The sequence below is a fragment of the Colletotrichum paranaense genome (genome assembly GCF_030867605.1).
Source record: "Colletotrichum paranaense strain IMI 384185 chromosome Unknown Scaffold_7.1, whole genome shotgun sequence".
Taxonomy (NCBI): Eukaryota; Fungi; Ascomycota; class Sordariomycetes; order Glomerellales; family Glomerellaceae; genus Colletotrichum; species Colletotrichum paranaense.
This window is the reverse complement of record NW_026848965.1, coordinates 138,584-156,557: the sequence shown is the minus strand read 5'-3', so window position 1 is coordinate 156,557 and position 17,974 is coordinate 138,584. Positions and strand designations below refer to the sequence as shown.

Below are 17,974 nucleotides of genomic sequence, written 5' to 3'. Positions count from 1 at the left end.
GACCATCCACGACGGAATTCAATCGCGATCAATTGCCACCACGCACCACCACCACTTTCATCACTTTTGATCGTCGATTTCATCTCCCCAACGCGAGGAAATCATTGTCGACATCCCGTTTTTGCCCAAAACGGATGTCGCGGCAGCTCATGACATGACTGAGGTCGGGCCTGCCGACCGCTCCAGGCTTTTGCGATCCAAACGCGATGAATTTAGGTCAGTTACTGCATCGATCGGTAGAGCTTAATTGTGCGATTCCAACGATATAATTTTCGGCGTGTTGACATTTTTTAGTTCAATTGTAACGTCGAGGAAGCGGAAGCTCCGTCAGCTCTTCGCTGTCGCGACCGAGGGCGATGCACTCCCCACAAACGACTTCGCGAATCCCGACGCGCCGCCAGCCACCGCAGCCGAAATCCAGTTCTTGCAAGGCTGCGATATCTCACAGTACGTTTTCCTGTTCTTCTCGCGCTTTTTTGAATATTTTTGGTCGCGTATGGCTCTGGTTGTTGCCGCTCGCCGCTTACACGACTTACAGAGGACGAAAGCTCAATGAAGCGAATCTTCCTGCTCGGCCTCAACTGCGCTACGATGTCCTAAGACAGTCCCTCGATAACTCTGGCCTCTTTGCACCCGAGCCAGCGCCTGCTCCTCCCGCAAAGCAAGACGCTTCCCTCCCCGAGCCCCAAACGAAGAGCGCTCCTGCGCCGTCGCCAAAGCCGGCTGCAGCTGCATCTAGCGATCCGAATGGCGCTGCATCTTCACCTCGAACGCCTGCGACCTTTACCCTTCCGCCCTCACTTCCACCAAAGCCCCCGACGCCTGTGCCTGCTGCGGCGACGCCGAATCGACCCGATGCTTCCAAGCCGCCCACGTTGGCTGCCTCAGGTCCGCCGCCGCCATCACCTGTAGTCGTGCCCACGAAGAATCCTTTGCACGCATCGCGACAAGATGCTACTGAGACAACAGGTGCTGCACTTGTCGAAAAGCCCGCCCCAACACCCCTGCGAGAAAACCCGAATGGCATCCCGAAGAAGACCGAACCACGAAAGGGCGATGCGCCAAATGATGCGCCTACGCAATCCGCTGTGAAGCCACCCGTCGCCCAGCTTCCCGCTCGTCCAGACTTGAAGAAGGCCGAGGATACGACCCCTGTAGCTTCCAAACCTCCATCCGACTCAGCAAAGGTAGTCGACGGAGCTTCATCGCCAGGCTCAACGACGCAAACGGCCGCGACTCCCGCTGTGCATGATGTTTCGACTGATACGAGCCCCGAAAATGAAGGTCCTCAGTATGTGGAACGGCAGGCGACATCTAATGAGGGGGCGACAGCAGATAGTGCAGAGGAGGCCAAGGGAACCGAAAGCGGTGCTTCCCCTGATGAGGATTCGCTCAACGGCAGAATACCAGATGGGCCCGAAGCGCAGCTTCTGCAGGAGTCTATGGCGATGGGCTCTAAGCCAACACCGCCTGTGATCGAAACACCCGCGAAGAAAGCTTCGTCTCCCACGACACCTGTGCTACCCGCTCCACCTGCGGTTGAACTGAACACTACAGAGCCCACCACCGCAAAGGTCACTACACCAAGCGCGGCCCAGACTGCTGCTCCCACCGCCGAGCCGCCTACGGACCCGTTGGCCAAGGAAATTCCGGACAGCCAGGAGTCTCAGGCTCCTGAGAAGATGGATGTGGATCAACCAGCCCTGGACCAGTCTGGGGGAAAACCTTCCGTCGAGGTACAAGAGGCACCTGTTGGGCCCAGTCATACAGAGGCACAGACTCCTCAAGCTTCAAACCAGTCTCCACAGACGCCGCAGGATCCAGAGCGAGCGGTCACTCGAACAGCTTCTGGCACGATTCGACAGAAGTCGGTGGCCGAAATATTAGGAGGAACAAGCCCAGAGACTCAAGTGACTGCCAAAATGCCAGCAAGCCAACTCACACCTCTCACCTCCACGCCTCAGTCTCCGCCTTCGAGGCCAAAGACATTTGCCAACAAAAAGAAGGACAAGGAAAAGGCAAGAAACAAGCCTTCTGAAGTCGTGTTTGGTAAGCAGACCAAACGATCAGCAGACAAGTCTTTGGTGCCTAGCCAGCAGAAGCAAAGTTTTCTGCCGACAGACGACTATTTTACACCACTCTTTGTGCAAGGTTTTACGCAAACATCAAAGTGGATGAAGCCGATAGAGGTCATCCTCAACCAGTCTCACAAAACGGTTTCCACCCCAGATGCCTACGTCGCCATACAAGACAATCAGGCATGTCGAGTGCTTCGTCGTGTGTATCACCTGCAGCAGCATGACAAATGGTCACTGCGACAGCCAAAGAGGTGTCCGGAGCCTATCCGCCCGGAATCTCATTTGGATGTGCTGCTTCAAGAGATGAAATGGATGAGAACGGATTTCCGGGAAGAAAAGAAATGGAAACTTGCTGCTGCTCGGAATCTCGCGCACGCCTGCGCCGAATGGGTTGCTTCAAGTGAGGAAGAACGCAAGGAGCTCCAAGTGCCCGCGTACATTCCGCCCAAGGAGCAGCCAGTCCAGCCTGAGACTGAAGGCGATACATCCATGGCCGACATCTCGTTGGATGTGATCGATGCACACGCAACTCCCGAGCTGGTACCTTCAGGTGACCTGGATTCACCCGAACACATCGAAGAGCTACGGGAGGAGATTCTTGAGACTGTAGCCCCGTCTGCGATCTTTGCTCTGGAAGATGACGACGTTGTTTTTGAGCTTCGAAGTTCACCGACCGCAGACCAGCTGCTTCAGGAGCTTCCGATGTACGGAACACCACTCAAGATCCCGGCGTTTGATTTCACTGTTCCCGAATTCGACCCCGATGCGCACTGGCGTCGCCCTGCTCTTCCTCTGAGCAAGTACGTGGAAGGCGAGATGAAGCTTTCTTCGGACGGACCCCCGAGAAAAAGGAGTCGATACCAGTATGAAGAGGAGGAGGAGGATGATGACGAAAAGGTCGTGTTCGGATCTCAGCCCGCAAAGAGGATGAAGTTGCCACCGCAGAATGCTAATGTGGCCCTATTCAACCCCGAAATGAAGCCCATCAGAGACCGTCTCCACGCCGGCCATCAGTTCCGCCCGCCGGCGGAATACCAGATGCCCATGCAAAGCTTTTACGAATGCCGCAGCCCCTCGCAATGGACTTTGGCAGAGGATGACGAGCTGCGAAGCCTGGTTCGCGAGTACTCATACAACTGGTCGCTCATTTCCAGCCTTCTCACGCCTAGATCCGTGTTCACATCCGGAGCTGAGCGGAGAACGCCTTGGGAGTGCTTCGAGCGTTGGATCAACCTGGAAGGCCTTCCGACGGACATGCAGAAAACGCAGTACTTCAAGGCGTACCAGAATAGGATTGATGCTGCCAACCGTGTCATCTTGCAGCAGAACCAGATCGCGCAGCAACAAGCTGCCGGCCAGGCGGCGGCGCCGACAACGCCGGTCGCAAGACGCAGACCGTCAACGCCGCTCAGGGTTGAGCGACGACGCAACCAGAAGCATCTTACGCTGATTGATGCTATGAGGAAGCTGGCCAAGAAGCGCGAGACTGCGGCCCAGAAGCAGCAACATGCCACCCAGATGGCAGCCATGCGAAAGGCGAACGAGGCCGCGCAACCCAGAGGACCCACCAAGACACCTAGGGATTACAGCTTGATGAGGTGGGAGCGCGACCAGCAACTTGCCGAGAAGGTGGCCCAGTTCCATCAGCGCCAGGAGGCTCAGAGACGCATCACCATGCAACAACGAGGTCAGGTTGCCGCCCAGATCGCTACGACACCCGCCGCAGGCCAAGTACCGGCAGGCGTCGCGGGTCAAGTCAACGGCAACATGGCTCGTCCCAATATGCCTAATCAGCTCGCTGTTCCGGGCCAAGCAGGCCGAGGTCGCATGCCCATGCAGGCTCCGACCGCCAATATGGGCGGGGTTCCTGCTCAGATAAGTGGCCTTGTGCCTCCCATGCCAATGAACGGGGCGCAGACGGCTCAGATGCAGGCGGCTCTGCAAGCTCAGCATAGGATGCCGATGCCCAACCCTCAGCCTGATGTTAATCTCATGATGCAAGCGCGGCGTATCTCAGAGCAGCAGCGACAGGCTGTTCAGCTACAACAAGCTCAACAGCAAGTCCAGCAACAGGTCCATCAACAGCAGCCGCAGCCGCAACACCAGCAGGCCCAACAGCAGCAACAGCAACAGCAACCGTCTCAGCAGCAGCAGCAACAACAGCAAATGCACCAGGGAACACCGACGTCTCATGCGTCTCAGTCTCACTCTCCGCCAAACATGCGGCCCGCGTCAGTTAATGGCGTCCACGGCGCCAACGGCGTCAACGGCGTCAATGGCGTCAATGGTGTGAACCAGCAGAGCTTCATTGCCAATGCTCAGGCCAATGCCCAAGCCATGATGGCATTCAACGCTGCTAATGGTGGCGGGGTGGCTACGTCTCCTGCTGGTGGTCTCCATATGCCCAACGGCACTTCGGGCTCACCTCGCCCCCTCACACAAGTGCCGCCGGGCATTCAGCAACAGCTTAGCAACCTGGAAAACCAATATCGGCTCAAGAACCCGACCTGGACACCTGAGCTCGTGCGACAACATGCTACAGAACACCTTACTCGCCTGATGATTCATCAAAGGACGACCATGTCGCAAAATGCCATGAATGCGGCTGCTGGCGGTGGAGGCGCTTCGTCTCCGGGTATTGCCAACGGCATCGCTGCCACGACCAGCCCGCATCAGTATGCTGCTCTTCTAAGACAGCAGCAGCAACAGCAACAAGCGGCGGCAGCGGCACAGAATGGTCAGGCTCAGAATGGGCAACACCAGCAAGCTCACCAACAGCACCATGGCCAGCAACAGGCACAGCAACATCATCAGCAGCAGAATGGTCAACAGCAACATGTGCAGCCTCAGCATACTCAACACCAGCAGCATCAAGCGCGGCCTCAATCCGCACAGCCTCAGCACACGCCGCAGCCTCAGCAGGCTCAGCAGGTTCCAAAGCAGGCTCACACGCCGCAGCAGGCCCAGCAGATTCAACGGCCCCAGTCAGCTCAATCGGCTCAGGCTCTCCACGCCGCACAGTTGCTCCAGGCCCAGAAGCTACAGCAAGCTCAAAAGGCCCAGCAGGCTCAACTTGCGCAGCAAGCTCAGAAGCAACAGCAGCCACAGCAACAGGCCCGACAGTCGCCACAGGTCCAACAGGCCCAGAAGGCGCAGCAATCGCCGCAAGTTCAGCAGGCTCAAAGAGCGCAGCAGTCGCCGCAGGTCCAGCAGGCTCAAAGGGTGCAACAATCACCCCAGGTCCAGCAGGCACCAAAGCCACAGCCATCCCCTCAGGTTCAGCAGGCCCAACAGCTTCATCAGGCACAGAAATCACCGCAGGTTACCCAGCAGGCTCAGCCGCCTCAGCCGCCTCAGCCCTCCCAGCAGGCTCAACAGGCTCAACAGCAGACACAACAGAAGGCTCATCAGCAAGTTCAGCAACAAGCCCAGCAGCAGGCACAGCAGCAGGCTCAGCAGCAAGCCCAGCAGACCCAACAGCCGCAGGCTCAGCAAGCTCAACAGCAACAGGCTCAGCAAGCCCAGCAAGCTCAGCAACAGCGCCAAGCCAGTGGAAGCGCTACACCATCTGCTACGCCCGCGCCATGAATGGGTACCAAGGGGGCGCGTTCACGGTTACATGAACGGCATCAAAATCACTATGCGAACAACGACATGAAGGTCTATCGAGAGTAGGAATACCAACCGCCAAGGACGTGGCGGGAGGACAGGCATTGAACCACCATGCCAAAGGAGGCGTCGCGGAGGTCGCGGATGGACTTGCCCGTGGGAGAAGAAGGGCACACACATCCTGCGTAGTCGTCGCACCGCTCGCTGGCCCCCTTAGTTTCTTTGGGAACTGTGGGTTCGTTTTCATCTCTTTCTTACCTGTTTCTCGCTATGAGTAGACGACGGCGTTACTGATTAGACGAGGGTTGGGCGGGGAACACGAGAGGGGGCCAAAGCGAGCGTTTTTTTTTGCGAGCAGACGAAAAAAAAACAACACCTTGTACATAGAAAGAGAACACACCATCCCACAATTGTGAGAGATTCTCGGCTTGGTTCTTCTTCCTTTTCCCCCCTTAACCCAAAGATGAGAACGAAAGCAACTTGGTACGGAAAACTAGGTTGTATATAACCACTTTGTAATGCCGAAGACGAGAGAAAAGAGAGGTGGCGGCGGCGGCGGCTGCAGCAGCCGAGGGGATGATGGGACGAGGACTCATCTTACCTTTTGCTTTTTCTAGAGATGGGGAAAAAGGGAGCGAGCATTCGGCTGCCGACGAAAAAAGGCACAAGATGCAAATGAAAGAATTAAGAAAGTTTTAACAAAGATACCTCCACTTCATACCCTGTTCGTGTAAGATACTATGGATTGTGACTCAAGTGCAGCCGTCACCTATTTCACATTGACAATATATACAAGTAAATTTTCACTTTTTTCATCAAAGTTTTGCCAGCTGAAATTCTCTCATGGCCGCAGGCTACCTGCGGCCAAGCTCTCTATAAAATTATGCGCCCAAAACGCCCGTTTGAATGCGACTTTACACTTCCTGGCATCGCCTCGGAGTGCGTGCGTGCGTGCGATACATGACCACGTGTCTAAAAGCAACAGGAAAAATAAAACCCAGGAAGCCCGCCCTTTCCTTCCCTTGATGACATATACAGAGAAAGAAATGACCATGGAAACGAAAGCCACACGCCATTAACCGACAAACCACTAGTCCTAGACCGCACCCGGCCCGGAGCCAGAGCCGTTGCCGCGGGTGTTGCCGTCAAGCAGTAACGTCGGCTTGATGTAATCCTCGTCCAGCTGCCTGAACAGACCCGCCGCGTCCTCGGCCCCGTGGCTGAAGAGCTGTCTGATGGCAGTCGTCGCTGAAACGTGGTGAGGCGCCACCGAAGTTCCGGCGGCAGGCTCGGTCTGCGCGAGGAGACCACCGGCAGAAGATCCGGTCGCCTGCGAGGCTCCAGGCGTGACCATTGGGCTTGTACGACGCGGGTCCCGACGGGCTGGGGGCGGGAGGTCCGACGTGTCGATATCGCTTCCTAGGTCCGAGTCCGTCGTGTTGCCGCTCCGTCCCAGCAGATCAGACCTCTCGATCTCAGAATTCTTGCGACTGAGACTCGATTGTCTCTTGACCGGGTTCGGCGAGTGCGAGCCCGAGACATAGCTGCTGCGTTCGGATCCCACCGTTGGCCGAGCGCCGTTGCGCGAGGAAATGTTGTCCAGCGACAGGCTGCCGTTCCGCCTAGGATTATATCCGATGCCGGTGCTATTGCGCTTGACATATTGTCCGCCGTTAAACGACTCGATATCGAATTCGTCGTCACTGTCAATCTCATCGACGACCCCAGTGCGGATTCCTTGGATCTCCAGCATACGCGCCGTCGTACCGCCAAAGATGATGACCGTTAGCACCACAACCACCAGGACGGTGGCTTTGAGCGCGTAAGAGTTTTCGCCAGTGAGAAGTGCAGCAAGAGCGACCCCGACAGCCCCACGCAAACCAGCCCAGAAAAGCATCGCCTGATAGTTGTAGGGCAACTCATCGCTCACCTCTCCTCCGCCCCTTCGGCGAGCCCTGTAGCGAATGACCCAGTTGATGAGGCGAGACAAGGGGAATACCGCTACCCAGCGAGCAGCGCAAACAGCGCAAACAGTAATTATGATCAGCAGCGGTCGGAACTGCAGCGCATTATCTGTGAACAGCGCTAGACCGAGGTAAATGAAGATGAAGTTCTCTGACAGCTGCGCAAGGATCTGGAAGATGAACTTGGTCGTAAGCTGGGTCCGACGAGACATGTTGAAATAAGCGTAATGTTTCAGCGTTATACCGCAGAATAGCAATGAGACAATGCCTTGGATGTTGTTAGCAATATGTTGATGCAAGGCAGGGAACTATTGAGGATCTTACCAGACATGTGGATGCCATGCGAGAAGAAGTAGGTAGCATACGCGATCAACACAACTAGACAACTCTCGTTCTTGGGGTATCGTCGAATGTAGGTGAGTTTCAAAAGCAATGCCGTCATAACTCCAACGAGCACACCAATCAACAAACTTCCAAAGAAGACGATCAAGAAGATGCCGATACCCTCGAAGAAGCTCAAAACGCCGAGCTTGGAGGCATCGCCCTTCTTGTACTTTTGCGCCGTCTCGAAAATAACAATAGCAATGGCGTCGTTGAGGATCGATTCGCCAAAGATGATGGTATACAACTTGGGGTCCACCTTGTATGAGTTGAAGATGGCCAAGATAGTGACAGGATCGGTGGCCGACAGGGTCGCGCCCACAGAGATGGCGTCGACGAAGGACATGCTTATGGACTCGACTCCTGTCAATGCATAGAGCCATAGAATGAGGCCGATGACGACAGCTGACAGAAAGGTTCCGGCAAAAGCGAACGTCAGGATGGTGCCCATATTCCTAAAGAAATTGGCCTGGTGTAACTCGTAACCGGAAGCAAGGATGATCGGTGGTAGTAGTAGGTTGAAGAAGATCTGGTAGTCGAAGCTAATGAGGTTTCGGATCGAATCGCCAGAGGTCACGAGCAAGAGCAGTCCCACAGTCATTCCTACGGCATGCGTTAGAAGCCATCGCGTACTAATTTGATAGGCGACGGGGACGAACCTGCAAAGATGGAGATGACCGTCTCGTGGACGGCCTCAATCTTCCTCTCTTGGAGGAAGTAGCTCGTCAAGAAGGCTGTAATGAGTAGCATGATGGAAATGAATAGCGCCCATGCGGCGAAGATCTCCTTCTGTGAGCCATCGGAGCCTGGATGACTTGCGGTCAGTCGCAATGGTCGGGAGCGCAAGGGCTGAAGGGGATCTGGTTGATAGCTTACCTTCAGGGTCGCCCTCTTCGGCGGCACGTTCTGGCAAAACAAAGTCAGCTTACGCAGCCTTGAGGCCTGCGAGAGGCAGAGTGTCAACATGCAACATACGGACAAGGCGCAAGGCCGTTCCCGCAACATCCGTCGCGGATATCATATCGTAATGGCGGTTTCGCGACGATGTGGTTGTTTATGGGTTGGTGACGGAGTAGGATCCAGAGTCGAGAGGAAAGCTGGGGGACCGGCGGCTCGCGGGTGAGCTCCGAGATGGGCGGATGGCGATCATCAACAGAGCAGCTCGTCGTCGTACGCCGCAGGGTTGTGAGCTGACGACGAGAGTCTCTGGGTCGATAGCTCTTTTCGAGATGTCGCCAAGTTTGAATGCCAATGCGGTCGAAGGACAGACAGACTTTAGCAAAAGGCCAGTTCTGATGTAAGGTTCGTAGAGGTGTCCACTAGAGGTACAGACAGATGCAGCGCAGGTCGACAAGCAGGACGGGACGGGAGCCAGCCACTGGTCGGAGGCTGCAACACTGCGCAATGGCAGGAAGTGGCTCTGGAGCGATGCGGTGATTGGATGGGTGCTGTTTGACGGGCGGTTTTGCTTGCGTAGCCTCGGCGGGGTGGTAGAGTTACAATCGAAAGCGGGCGCGTGTCACTAGCTGATGGCGGAAAACGCAGCGCCAAGCGCAGATCCTAAAGTACCGGGTACTGCGGGCCCAGACGATGTTAGCCTGTATCCGTACGGATAGTGTACATAGTAGGGTATAAGGTAAGGTATGGTAGCTCGGGGCCGAACCCGGTGAGACGGAGCGGTGGACACGTCGAGGATTAGGTGCCTTACCTTTGGCCACTTGAATTCCGATAAGACTGAATGTGCCGTTTGTGTCAAAATGTGACTGTTATTCTACTTCTTCTCTTGTATTGCATGAATAGTTGCTGTGTTGCATATCATACCTTGATGCATAATGAACGTCCACCTCATGTAATGGAAGTGGTAGGAAGATTGGGCCGAGCTTGGCCGCTGCCTGCAGGAAGCATGACTTCATTTGACACGGCACGTGCTCGTGAGGACCAGTTGAGGTCGACGATGAGGTGCCCCACCATGGGTCGGATTCTAGTACAAAGTAGAACTCGGGCAATTACTGGGCCCAACACAGCTGAGCACCTCCATGGGCAGGCAGTAGGGTTCCATGCCACCCATTGTGGCATTGCATTGCCTACAGACGCAGTAAGGTAAGCATCGTGGGATCTGCCCTATTGTGTACGGGTTCTCCGCAAAGTGAGAAAGGCCCATTGTTTTCCCCAGCTTCCATGTCCGCGGGGGCCGTAAAAAAGATCCAGTGGAAACAGTTGTAGGGACCATCCAAGCTGAGGGTGTTGTGGATGTGGACTGCCGGTAAGACATCTGACACTTGAGGGTGCTGTGGCAGGACTTGTTGGGAAAACCGGGGTAGCACTTGATCAAGATCCCTCGTGAGGGCACATCAGCCGGATGGAGGGCACCGTCAGCCGGAGACGGCTGTTCTACCACACGCAGAGACACGGGGTTGCGATCCGAGGGGGGGCCAGATGAGTGAGATAGGCAGATGGTGAGATGGTGAGGTGGTGCCCTATCGTACCTGACTTTTGCCTGAAGATGGCGTGTGCAGCGACCACACGAGGCCTACCCGTGTCTGTCTATGTTGTTGTAGTTTTTGTCAGAGAGCAAGTACCGGTGGAGGACCCTATGCACGCCCATCAAGTCTGTTGTGTTTTTAGTGTTCTCTGTCCTGGTCTATTCCCATTCTGATTCTTTCCCAACGGTGAGGTGATGAAATAGCAACGTCGGTGTGCAGATTGTCTATCCTGGGTAGCAGCAGCAACCCATGCAGTTCAAGCCCAGGTAGGTACTTAAGAAAGGCGGGCGTTTCGTCTGGGACAACTACCTCAAGGTTGGGAAGTCGGGACTGGAAGATACCCTAAAAAAAAAAAGATAGGAGGAAACGTAGCGGCCCAGCATCTCAGTACTCGGTGGAGGTGAAGGAGCTACGGGCATGACGTACTGAGTGCGGGGGCCACCCCGGGAACAGGCCAGGAAGCAAGGTTGACGGGTGTCGCTCTCTTTCACCGTCTCTGTGCGATGCCATCGCGACTTGGGCTGTCACCTCATGCCCATAGGCAGTGTGTGTTAGACTCTCGGCCCCGCCATTTTCTTGTCTTTCTTTCTTCCGTCTTCTTCTCTTTCGCCCTTCCCTCTCGTCCGTTCCAAGCCATCTCTTCTCCTCTCTTCCTCATCCGGAACCCGCGCCCTACTAGCCGTGGAAGATCCCATCAATTCCACCACTCAACTTGCTCGGAACCAGGCGAATAAATAATAACATCTCCTTTCCCTTCCCTCCCCCTCACCATCTCTTTTCAACGTTGCATGTGTCTCGACCATCAGTTACTCTTCCTTTTCGCCACGTGCAGTCTTTATCCATCCGACCACGCCAACCTAACCTGCCCGAGGTCGCATTTAGCTGCTTTCCCCGTCCAGTCTCAGGCTCCCTAGGCCATCAAGCAAAGAGACGGATCGAGACAACGCTTCAGTCCGTTCACCATCAACACCAGTTGTATTCGTATCTCATTCGCCTCTCTCCGCCAGTTCATCTGCAAATTCGCCCCTGGTTCTATCTGCCACTGCCAGCGGTCCCAAGACGGTGCATTTGGCTGCCGCTCTCCCGCTGTCCGCTACATTGCTTGTCGAGTCGAGACTCGGAACCAGGCCTATTCTTACCCTACTAGTAGGTACTCGGACATCCAGGCGCAACCCTAGCACACCACCTCAACAGACGGTACAGCTCCTCATTTGCCCTCGCCTGCATCGAACCGCATAGCCTGGGCTCGAATCAGGAACCGACCTGCACCAGACAGTTGGTCATTCAGCCAGGGCGCAGTTTCCAGCCCAGCGAATGACGCACACTCCTGCCACCGCTCTGTCATCGTCAGAAATCGAATCACCTTGTACCAGCAGCCCGTGTTCGGGGGTCTCGTGGCATCCTCCTACTTGACCGCGTGACAACACAACTTCTTTTTCTGCCCAACCCGGCAACGAACAAACACTTGTCATTGCCATTGCAAATTCGATCCGCCATTTATATACTCTTCTGTCGCCTGTCAATTAGCCGACCCAGTCTAAAGGTTCGTCAGTCAATCGATCGAGCCGACCTCCCCGCATTGAACGAACGCTTCCCCAGCTTGCCCCGCTAGTGGGCCTGTCCGAAATCGACTTTCCGAATCGCTTCACTTCCGAGTCGTCGCGGGTTGACGCTCAACGACCGAAGAGATGCCTTCATCTCAGTCTCAGTCCCCCAGGAGGGGCCGTCCGATGCCATCAATCGCCCAGAGCACCGAATCTGCACCGTCGAATCCCAAGGAGAGAGGCGTACGCAGTGAGCGATCGCCGCTGCTCTCCTCCAACAACGACGATGAAGGCTACTTTGATCATCATGCGGTACTGGCAGCGCAGCAGGAAGATACACAGCAAACCAAGAGCGTATGGTACCTGATTCTCCTGACCATTAGTATCGGTGGTTTGCAAATCGCCTGGTCTGTCGAGTTGTCCAATGGGTCTCCCTATTTGCTATCCCTTGGATTGAGCAAGTCGCTGATGGCCCTGGTGTGGATTGCTGGCCCGCTTACCGGCACCTTGGTTCAGCCCTATGTCGGTATGCTCAGCGACAATTGCCGACTCTCGTGGGGCAAGCGGAAACCCTTCATGGTTGGCGGGGCTATCGCGACTATCATCTCTCTAATGTTCCTGGCATGGACTAGAGAAATTGTAGGTGGTATCATGAGCCTCTTTGGCGCTGATGTCGAATCTGTCGCCGTCAAGAACACCATTATTTGTGTGGCCGTGGTGGGCATTTACGTCCTCGATTTCGCCATCAACACCGTGCAGGCTTCTATTCGAGCTTTCATCGTGGACTGTGCTCCGGCTCACCAACAAGAAGCTGCCAACGCCATGGCGAGTCGCATCACCGGTTTCGGAAACATTGTCGGCTACATTGCTGGCTACATCAACCTCCCTACGTACCTTTGGTTTCTGGGTGACAGCCAGTTCAAGGTGCTATGCGCCATCGCCAGCATTGCCCTTGCGGCGACTATTGCAGTGAGCACCACGTTGATCAAGGAGCGCGACCCTCGACTGGAAGGCCCGCCAGCTTCGGGCAAGCCTGGTGTGTTCTCCTTCTTCGGCAAAATCTTTAAATCAATCAAGCGTCTGCCGCCTCAGATCAGGAGGGTTTGCCAAGTCCAATTATGCGCATGGGTCGGCTTTTTCCCGCTTCTTTTCTACACCTCCTCGTATATTGGTGAGATTTATGTTGAGCCGTACCTGGAGGCTAACCCCCACATGACGCCGGAGGAACTCGATCAGCTATACGAAAGAGCAACTCGTATCGGAACCTTTGCTCTGCTCATCAATTCCGTCGTCAGCTTGCTTACGAACGTCTTTCTCCCCTTTTTCGTCGCACCCACCTACGACAGTCAACCACTTGGTGATCTCCCAGGAGACAGTGACAGTGGAGAGTTCGGTGATGAAAAGGCGTCTTGGTTGGATCGCCTGCAGATCCCCGGGTTCACCCTAAAGCGGGCTTGGTTTGCATCTCTGATTCTCTTCTCGGGCGCCATGTTCTGCACCGTCATTGTTCGTACGGTAGAAGCAGCCACGGCCTTGATCGGTTTGGTCGGAATTACCTGGGCAATGACACTTTGGGCACCCTGGGCCATCATCAGCGCTGAAATCAGCCGGAGGGATGCAAAGATTCGCCAGAGAAAGCAACGGCAATTCAGCCCCAGCAGAGGCGATGGCCCGGCGTCGCCCTCCACCGTCGACTCTACCGCCGACTCAGACCAGACCGATTTGAGCGACAGTGAAGAGGCAGACCAGGCCGGCGTCATTTTGGGGATTCACAACATGGCCATCGCTGCGCCCCAAATCATTGCCACCGTCGGATCCAGCATCATCTTCAGAATCTGGCAGAAGCCTCGCGGTACTCCAGGCGATCACTCCATCGCTATCGTATTGGCCCTCGGCGGTATCGCTGTGCTTATCTCTTCCTTCTTCGTTGCGAGCATCAAGGAAAGCGCCTCCTTGCCAGCAGACGCCATGGTCGCGGCCGAGGAGGGTGATCCCGCCACTCCCGGAATCCGTCCCGGCACGGGTCGCAGCCGCAATAAGAGTTACGAGCATCTCCCGCGAGCCAGTATCAAGCGTGCGACCCTCACGAGGAACAAGAGTTTTGGTGGTGCCGAGTATTAAAAGTGCTTGGAAATACACTCATTTGGCGTTGGGTTTTGCGGCGCTTGAACGAAGGGGAACGAGGTTTCCACTTTGTAATTGGGTTGGATTTGCGAAACATGCAAGGAGTTTGGGCATATGACATGACCACCGAGGCGGAAAAGGGTTTGCCACGCCACTTTTTCTTCTTCTTTTCACTTATGAATTCTCGAGTTGGGATGTTTTTGAATCGGTTCACACGGAGCGCATCGAGGGAGCAACAGCGATGGTATGACGGGGAACGCATAGGGGCGATTTTCCTTTTATCCTTCACCACCACTTCTAGAATGCGAGAGGAAGAAGGGGTCATGAGGCTGTAGACCACACGATACATAAGAAGCAGCTTTAGCTGCTTAGAATGATAACGGCACGCAGCCGACACAATAACATTCCAGATGCAGCGATGACCATGTTCACTTGCGTTGTTTAGGGATACTGTGCGAGGTTACATGTAGACATAAAACGTTGATGAAGTGATTCTTATTTCATTTTTTTGTCCAATTATACCCACACTTCATCCACCCTTCTTTGCGTTATTCTTCTCGTACAATCATCTCATTCGGAAGGGTGGCCTCCGTCCACCCTCCCATACATTTATAAAAACGGCAACAACACACGAGAGATGAACAGAGTCTGATTCTCTGACTCCCACGACGTGTGTGATAAAATGCCCCCCCAACCAGTTTCATGCCGCAAAAATCAAACATGACCAAACTCCTTTCGGGGGGTTCGAATCTGAACCCCCCGACCCAATGCATTCTTTCTCATTTCGTGTTTCTTCTGCTCTCCTTCGCCTCATAGCTTGCTGTTCTGCAATCAGATCATACTTACCGAACCCTGTTATGTTCGGTAGAAGAGAAAAGGGTTCAATATTGACGTCGTCTCGGTCGTGATAGAGGGTAATATAGGCGGATGAGGTGTAATGGACCTCGTGTGGAAAATGCGTTCGTCGTTTGCGCTTGCGGCTGTGGCAGGGTTTTTCTAAAAAAAAAAAGCTCTTTTTCTACCCCTTACTCTAGAGGCAACTTTAATCAAACATGTCGGCGCCCGTGGGGCGACTCGCGCTGCTGCGTCTACGCTCCTGCCTGCGTCTACGACGATTATCGGCTGCTGCGGTTTCGACGGGGTTAGTCTTCAGATTGTCTGCCGCGCTGGGCGAAGGGCTCATTTGGCTCCATGTACCGTGGGTATTCTCGCTGCCTATGCTCGAGACGTTTCCTTCACCCATCATCACGCCCGGTGGCGGCGGCGGTGGGCCGCCAGAGTAATATGCCGAGTCTTTCGGTTGCCGCCCCGCGGCGAAAGCAGGATTCGGCGGTGGTAGACTGCCGTCTCGTCCTCCGGTCTCTGCTAATCGTTCTGCTGCTGATTCTGCTCTTCTCTGGCTCGAGTCCCGACGGTACCGCCGTCCGCTGCCGACTTCGCTGCCGTAGAGACTGCTCACGGATCCGGCCCGCCTCCTCCTGTCCCCGCGCCTGCTTGCTGCGGCTTCTTCCTCCGTCAGCCTCCGCAGCGTGACGTTCCTATCCTTGTCGTCATGGACTCGGACCTTAACGCTCACAGGTTGCGAGCGCTCGGACTGGGCGCGGTGGCGACGGGCGTTCTCTTCGGCGGCAAGAACGCTCGCTGATGCGACAGCGGCGGCGGCAGCTTCTTCGCCGGCTCGCCTGCGTTTGGATGAGTCGCGGCGTCGGGGCCGGCCGCTAGGCGAGCCGTAGACGTCGGTTTCGGATTCACGGTGAAGAACGCCTGCTGGGTCGGGAGGCATCGAGGGCATGCTGATACCGGACTCAACGACTTCGTGTCTGGAGTAAGTTGTGCGGGAGTGGTCGCCGACTGGGTAGATTCCGGGAGCGCCAGGTGGGGGTGGGGGACCGGCGGAGAGGGGTGGCATCGGTGGGCCGCCGTACCCGGTACCGGGAGGTCGAGGTTCCAGTTCGGAGGATTCGGTCATTTGTGTGATCTCGGTGCTCAAGGCAGACATGGGAGGTCGGGGCCGACGTCCGCTCATGCGGCGGGAGCCTCTCCGATCGCGGGAGGGCGAGTGGAAGCCGTCTCCCGTGTACCTCGAGCCTGTGATACCAGATCTCATGTCCTCCTCTTCTCGGATTCTTTGCTCCTCGGCGCGCTTCGCCTTCCGGTCGGCCATTTTCTTGGCGAACCATCCTAGGCCAAGGCCGGCGAGGATGCCCTTTCCGGCCCCACCGGCGGCGGCGGGCTGGTCTTCTCTCCGTCTGGATGGGCTGACGTATGACGAATATTCCGAGTCCTCGAAGCTGTACTGCGATCGGGTCCTGGCGTGAGGTGGGCGGTTGGTTCGCGGTTCAGCGGCGCTCAGAGCCGCGGCTGCCGCTGTCGGTCCTCCAGGTGCTGGCAGGATGGGGCCGTCTCGGGGACGCCTCGGTGGCGGAGTGTCCTCGGTCCAATCCGTGTAATCAGTGTATTCGCTCGTAGCAGGGTAACTTCGACTCGGGCGGCGTCTCGGGGTCTCAACAGATACGGCCGAGTACTCTTCGTCATAAGTACGCTTTTCCTTGCGCTTCATCAGGTTCGACACGAGTTTGCCAGCGCCTAGGACAGCACCAATGCCGGCCAGCTTAGACAGGAAGCCTCCCGACTTCTTGTCATCCCGTCGAGAATCGACTTCGGTGAACTTTTCGTCTTCGAGGTATGTGCCTGAGCCCCGTCTGGATGTGAGATAGCTCGCGGATCCACGCCGGGAACCGATAACCTCCGGCCCACGACTGCGGCTCCTTGATCGCGATCTTTCCCGGCTGAGCTCCTTCTCCTTCTCCTTGTGCTTCTTGCGACTGAAGAGAGCGGCAATGGTCGCACCCGCGGCGAGGGGCGCCAGCCATTTCCGGTCCTTTTTGGTCTTCTCAGTGTAGACGTCGCTGTAGTACTCTGACTCGGTGATGCCACTCGGGCCTTCGGAGCGACCTCCACTGATGTAGGTCTCACGGCCACGGTGGTGGTCTGCACCCTCGGCGCGGTAGCTCAGGATAAAGTAGATGAGGAGCAGAAAAGCCAGCCAGAGGGAGAAGATGATGAAGGTCCACTTGGGCGAGCCGTACAGGGTCAGACCGAGAGGAACCTGGATGATGCCGAGAAGCGCAATGAGTCGACCACTCCAGCGGTGAAACATTTTGCGGAGCGAACGTCCCCTGATATGTCTCACAAGCCGGCCGCCGATGATTTGGAGGAGGAACATGATGAAGATGGCGAGGCCGATTGCGTGGTGGGGGTTGGTCCAACTTCTTTCGGGGCCAACGGCGAACCAGCCCAGGACGAAGACGGCGACGAGCATAAGCGCAGCGAGGATATTGAGTTGGGCATGGTAAGGTATCGCGTAGCCTGGTTTCGCTGTATAGAAGCGGGCGGTAAAGACGGATAATGGCACGATGAGGAGGAAGATGATGGCGGCCATGACGCCGTGGGCGAGTACGAGAGTATGGTACTGAGCGACGGTCGAGAAGCGATTGCCCATGCCTGTGGGTGGTCGCGTGTTAGTCGGGCAGGCTGCCACAGCGAATGCGCCGTGTTTGAGAGTAAGGTATTCTCACCATTGTACTGCATCGTCTCAAAATTGAGGCCGACGAGGTTAGGCAACAAGAATGTGTTCTTGCTAAAGTCCCAGGTACCATCACCAACGGTCATGGTGTTGGAGTCGTAGGAAGCGACGCCGGGCGCCGAGAACCCATCTGCCGGCGCCATGATGGCGACGACGGGCGAAGCGGACCTTCAGTTCGGGGTCGATAGATTTGAGGAATGCGGGA

General features: G+C 55.9%; 4 protein-coding genes across 4 annotated transcripts; 2 read left to right on the top strand and 2 right to left on the bottom strand.

Moving 5' to 3' along the window:
* Window positions 1–154: 154 nt before the first annotated feature.
* Window positions 155–5,666, top strand: CPAR01_08847 (uncharacterized protein; the record flags this gene model as incomplete). The annotated part of the gene is made up of 3 exons (XM_060493114.1): window positions 155–216; window positions 295–447; window positions 539–5,666. The coding sequence occupies 3 exons, from the start codon at window positions 155–157 to the stop codon at window positions 5,664–5,666; spliced, it is 5,343 nt and encodes a 1,780-aa protein (XP_060347244.1).
* A 1,117-nt stretch (window positions 5,667–6,783) lies between these two features.
* On the bottom strand, window positions 6,784–9,053 carry CPAR01_08846 (sodium/hydrogen exchanger 3; the record flags this gene model as incomplete). Its single annotated transcript, XM_060493113.1, has 5 exons — window positions 6,784–7,919; window positions 7,976–8,635; window positions 8,692–8,838; window positions 8,909–8,938; window positions 9,008–9,053. 5 exons carry the CDS (start codon window positions 9,051–9,053, stop codon window positions 6,784–6,786), a joined length of 2,019 nt encoding a protein of 672 aa, XP_060347243.1.
* Window positions 9,054–12,203: 3,150 nt separating this feature from the next.
* On the top strand, window positions 12,204–14,180 carry CPAR01_08845 (general alpha-glucoside permease; the record flags this gene model as incomplete). The annotated part of the gene is made up of 1 exon (XM_060493112.1): window positions 12,204–14,180. One exon carries the CDS (start codon window positions 12,204–12,206, stop codon window positions 14,178–14,180), a length of 1,977 nt encoding a protein of 658 aa, XP_060347242.1.
* Window positions 14,181–15,225: 1,045 nt separating this feature from the next.
* Window positions 15,226–17,912, bottom strand: CPAR01_08844 (uncharacterized protein; the record flags this gene model as incomplete). Its single annotated transcript, XM_060493111.1, has 2 exons — window positions 15,226–17,687; window positions 17,762–17,912. The coding sequence occupies 2 exons, from the start codon at window positions 17,910–17,912 to the stop codon at window positions 15,226–15,228; spliced, it is 2,613 nt and encodes an 870-aa protein (XP_060347241.1).
* Window positions 17,913–17,974: the final 62 nt, after the last annotated feature.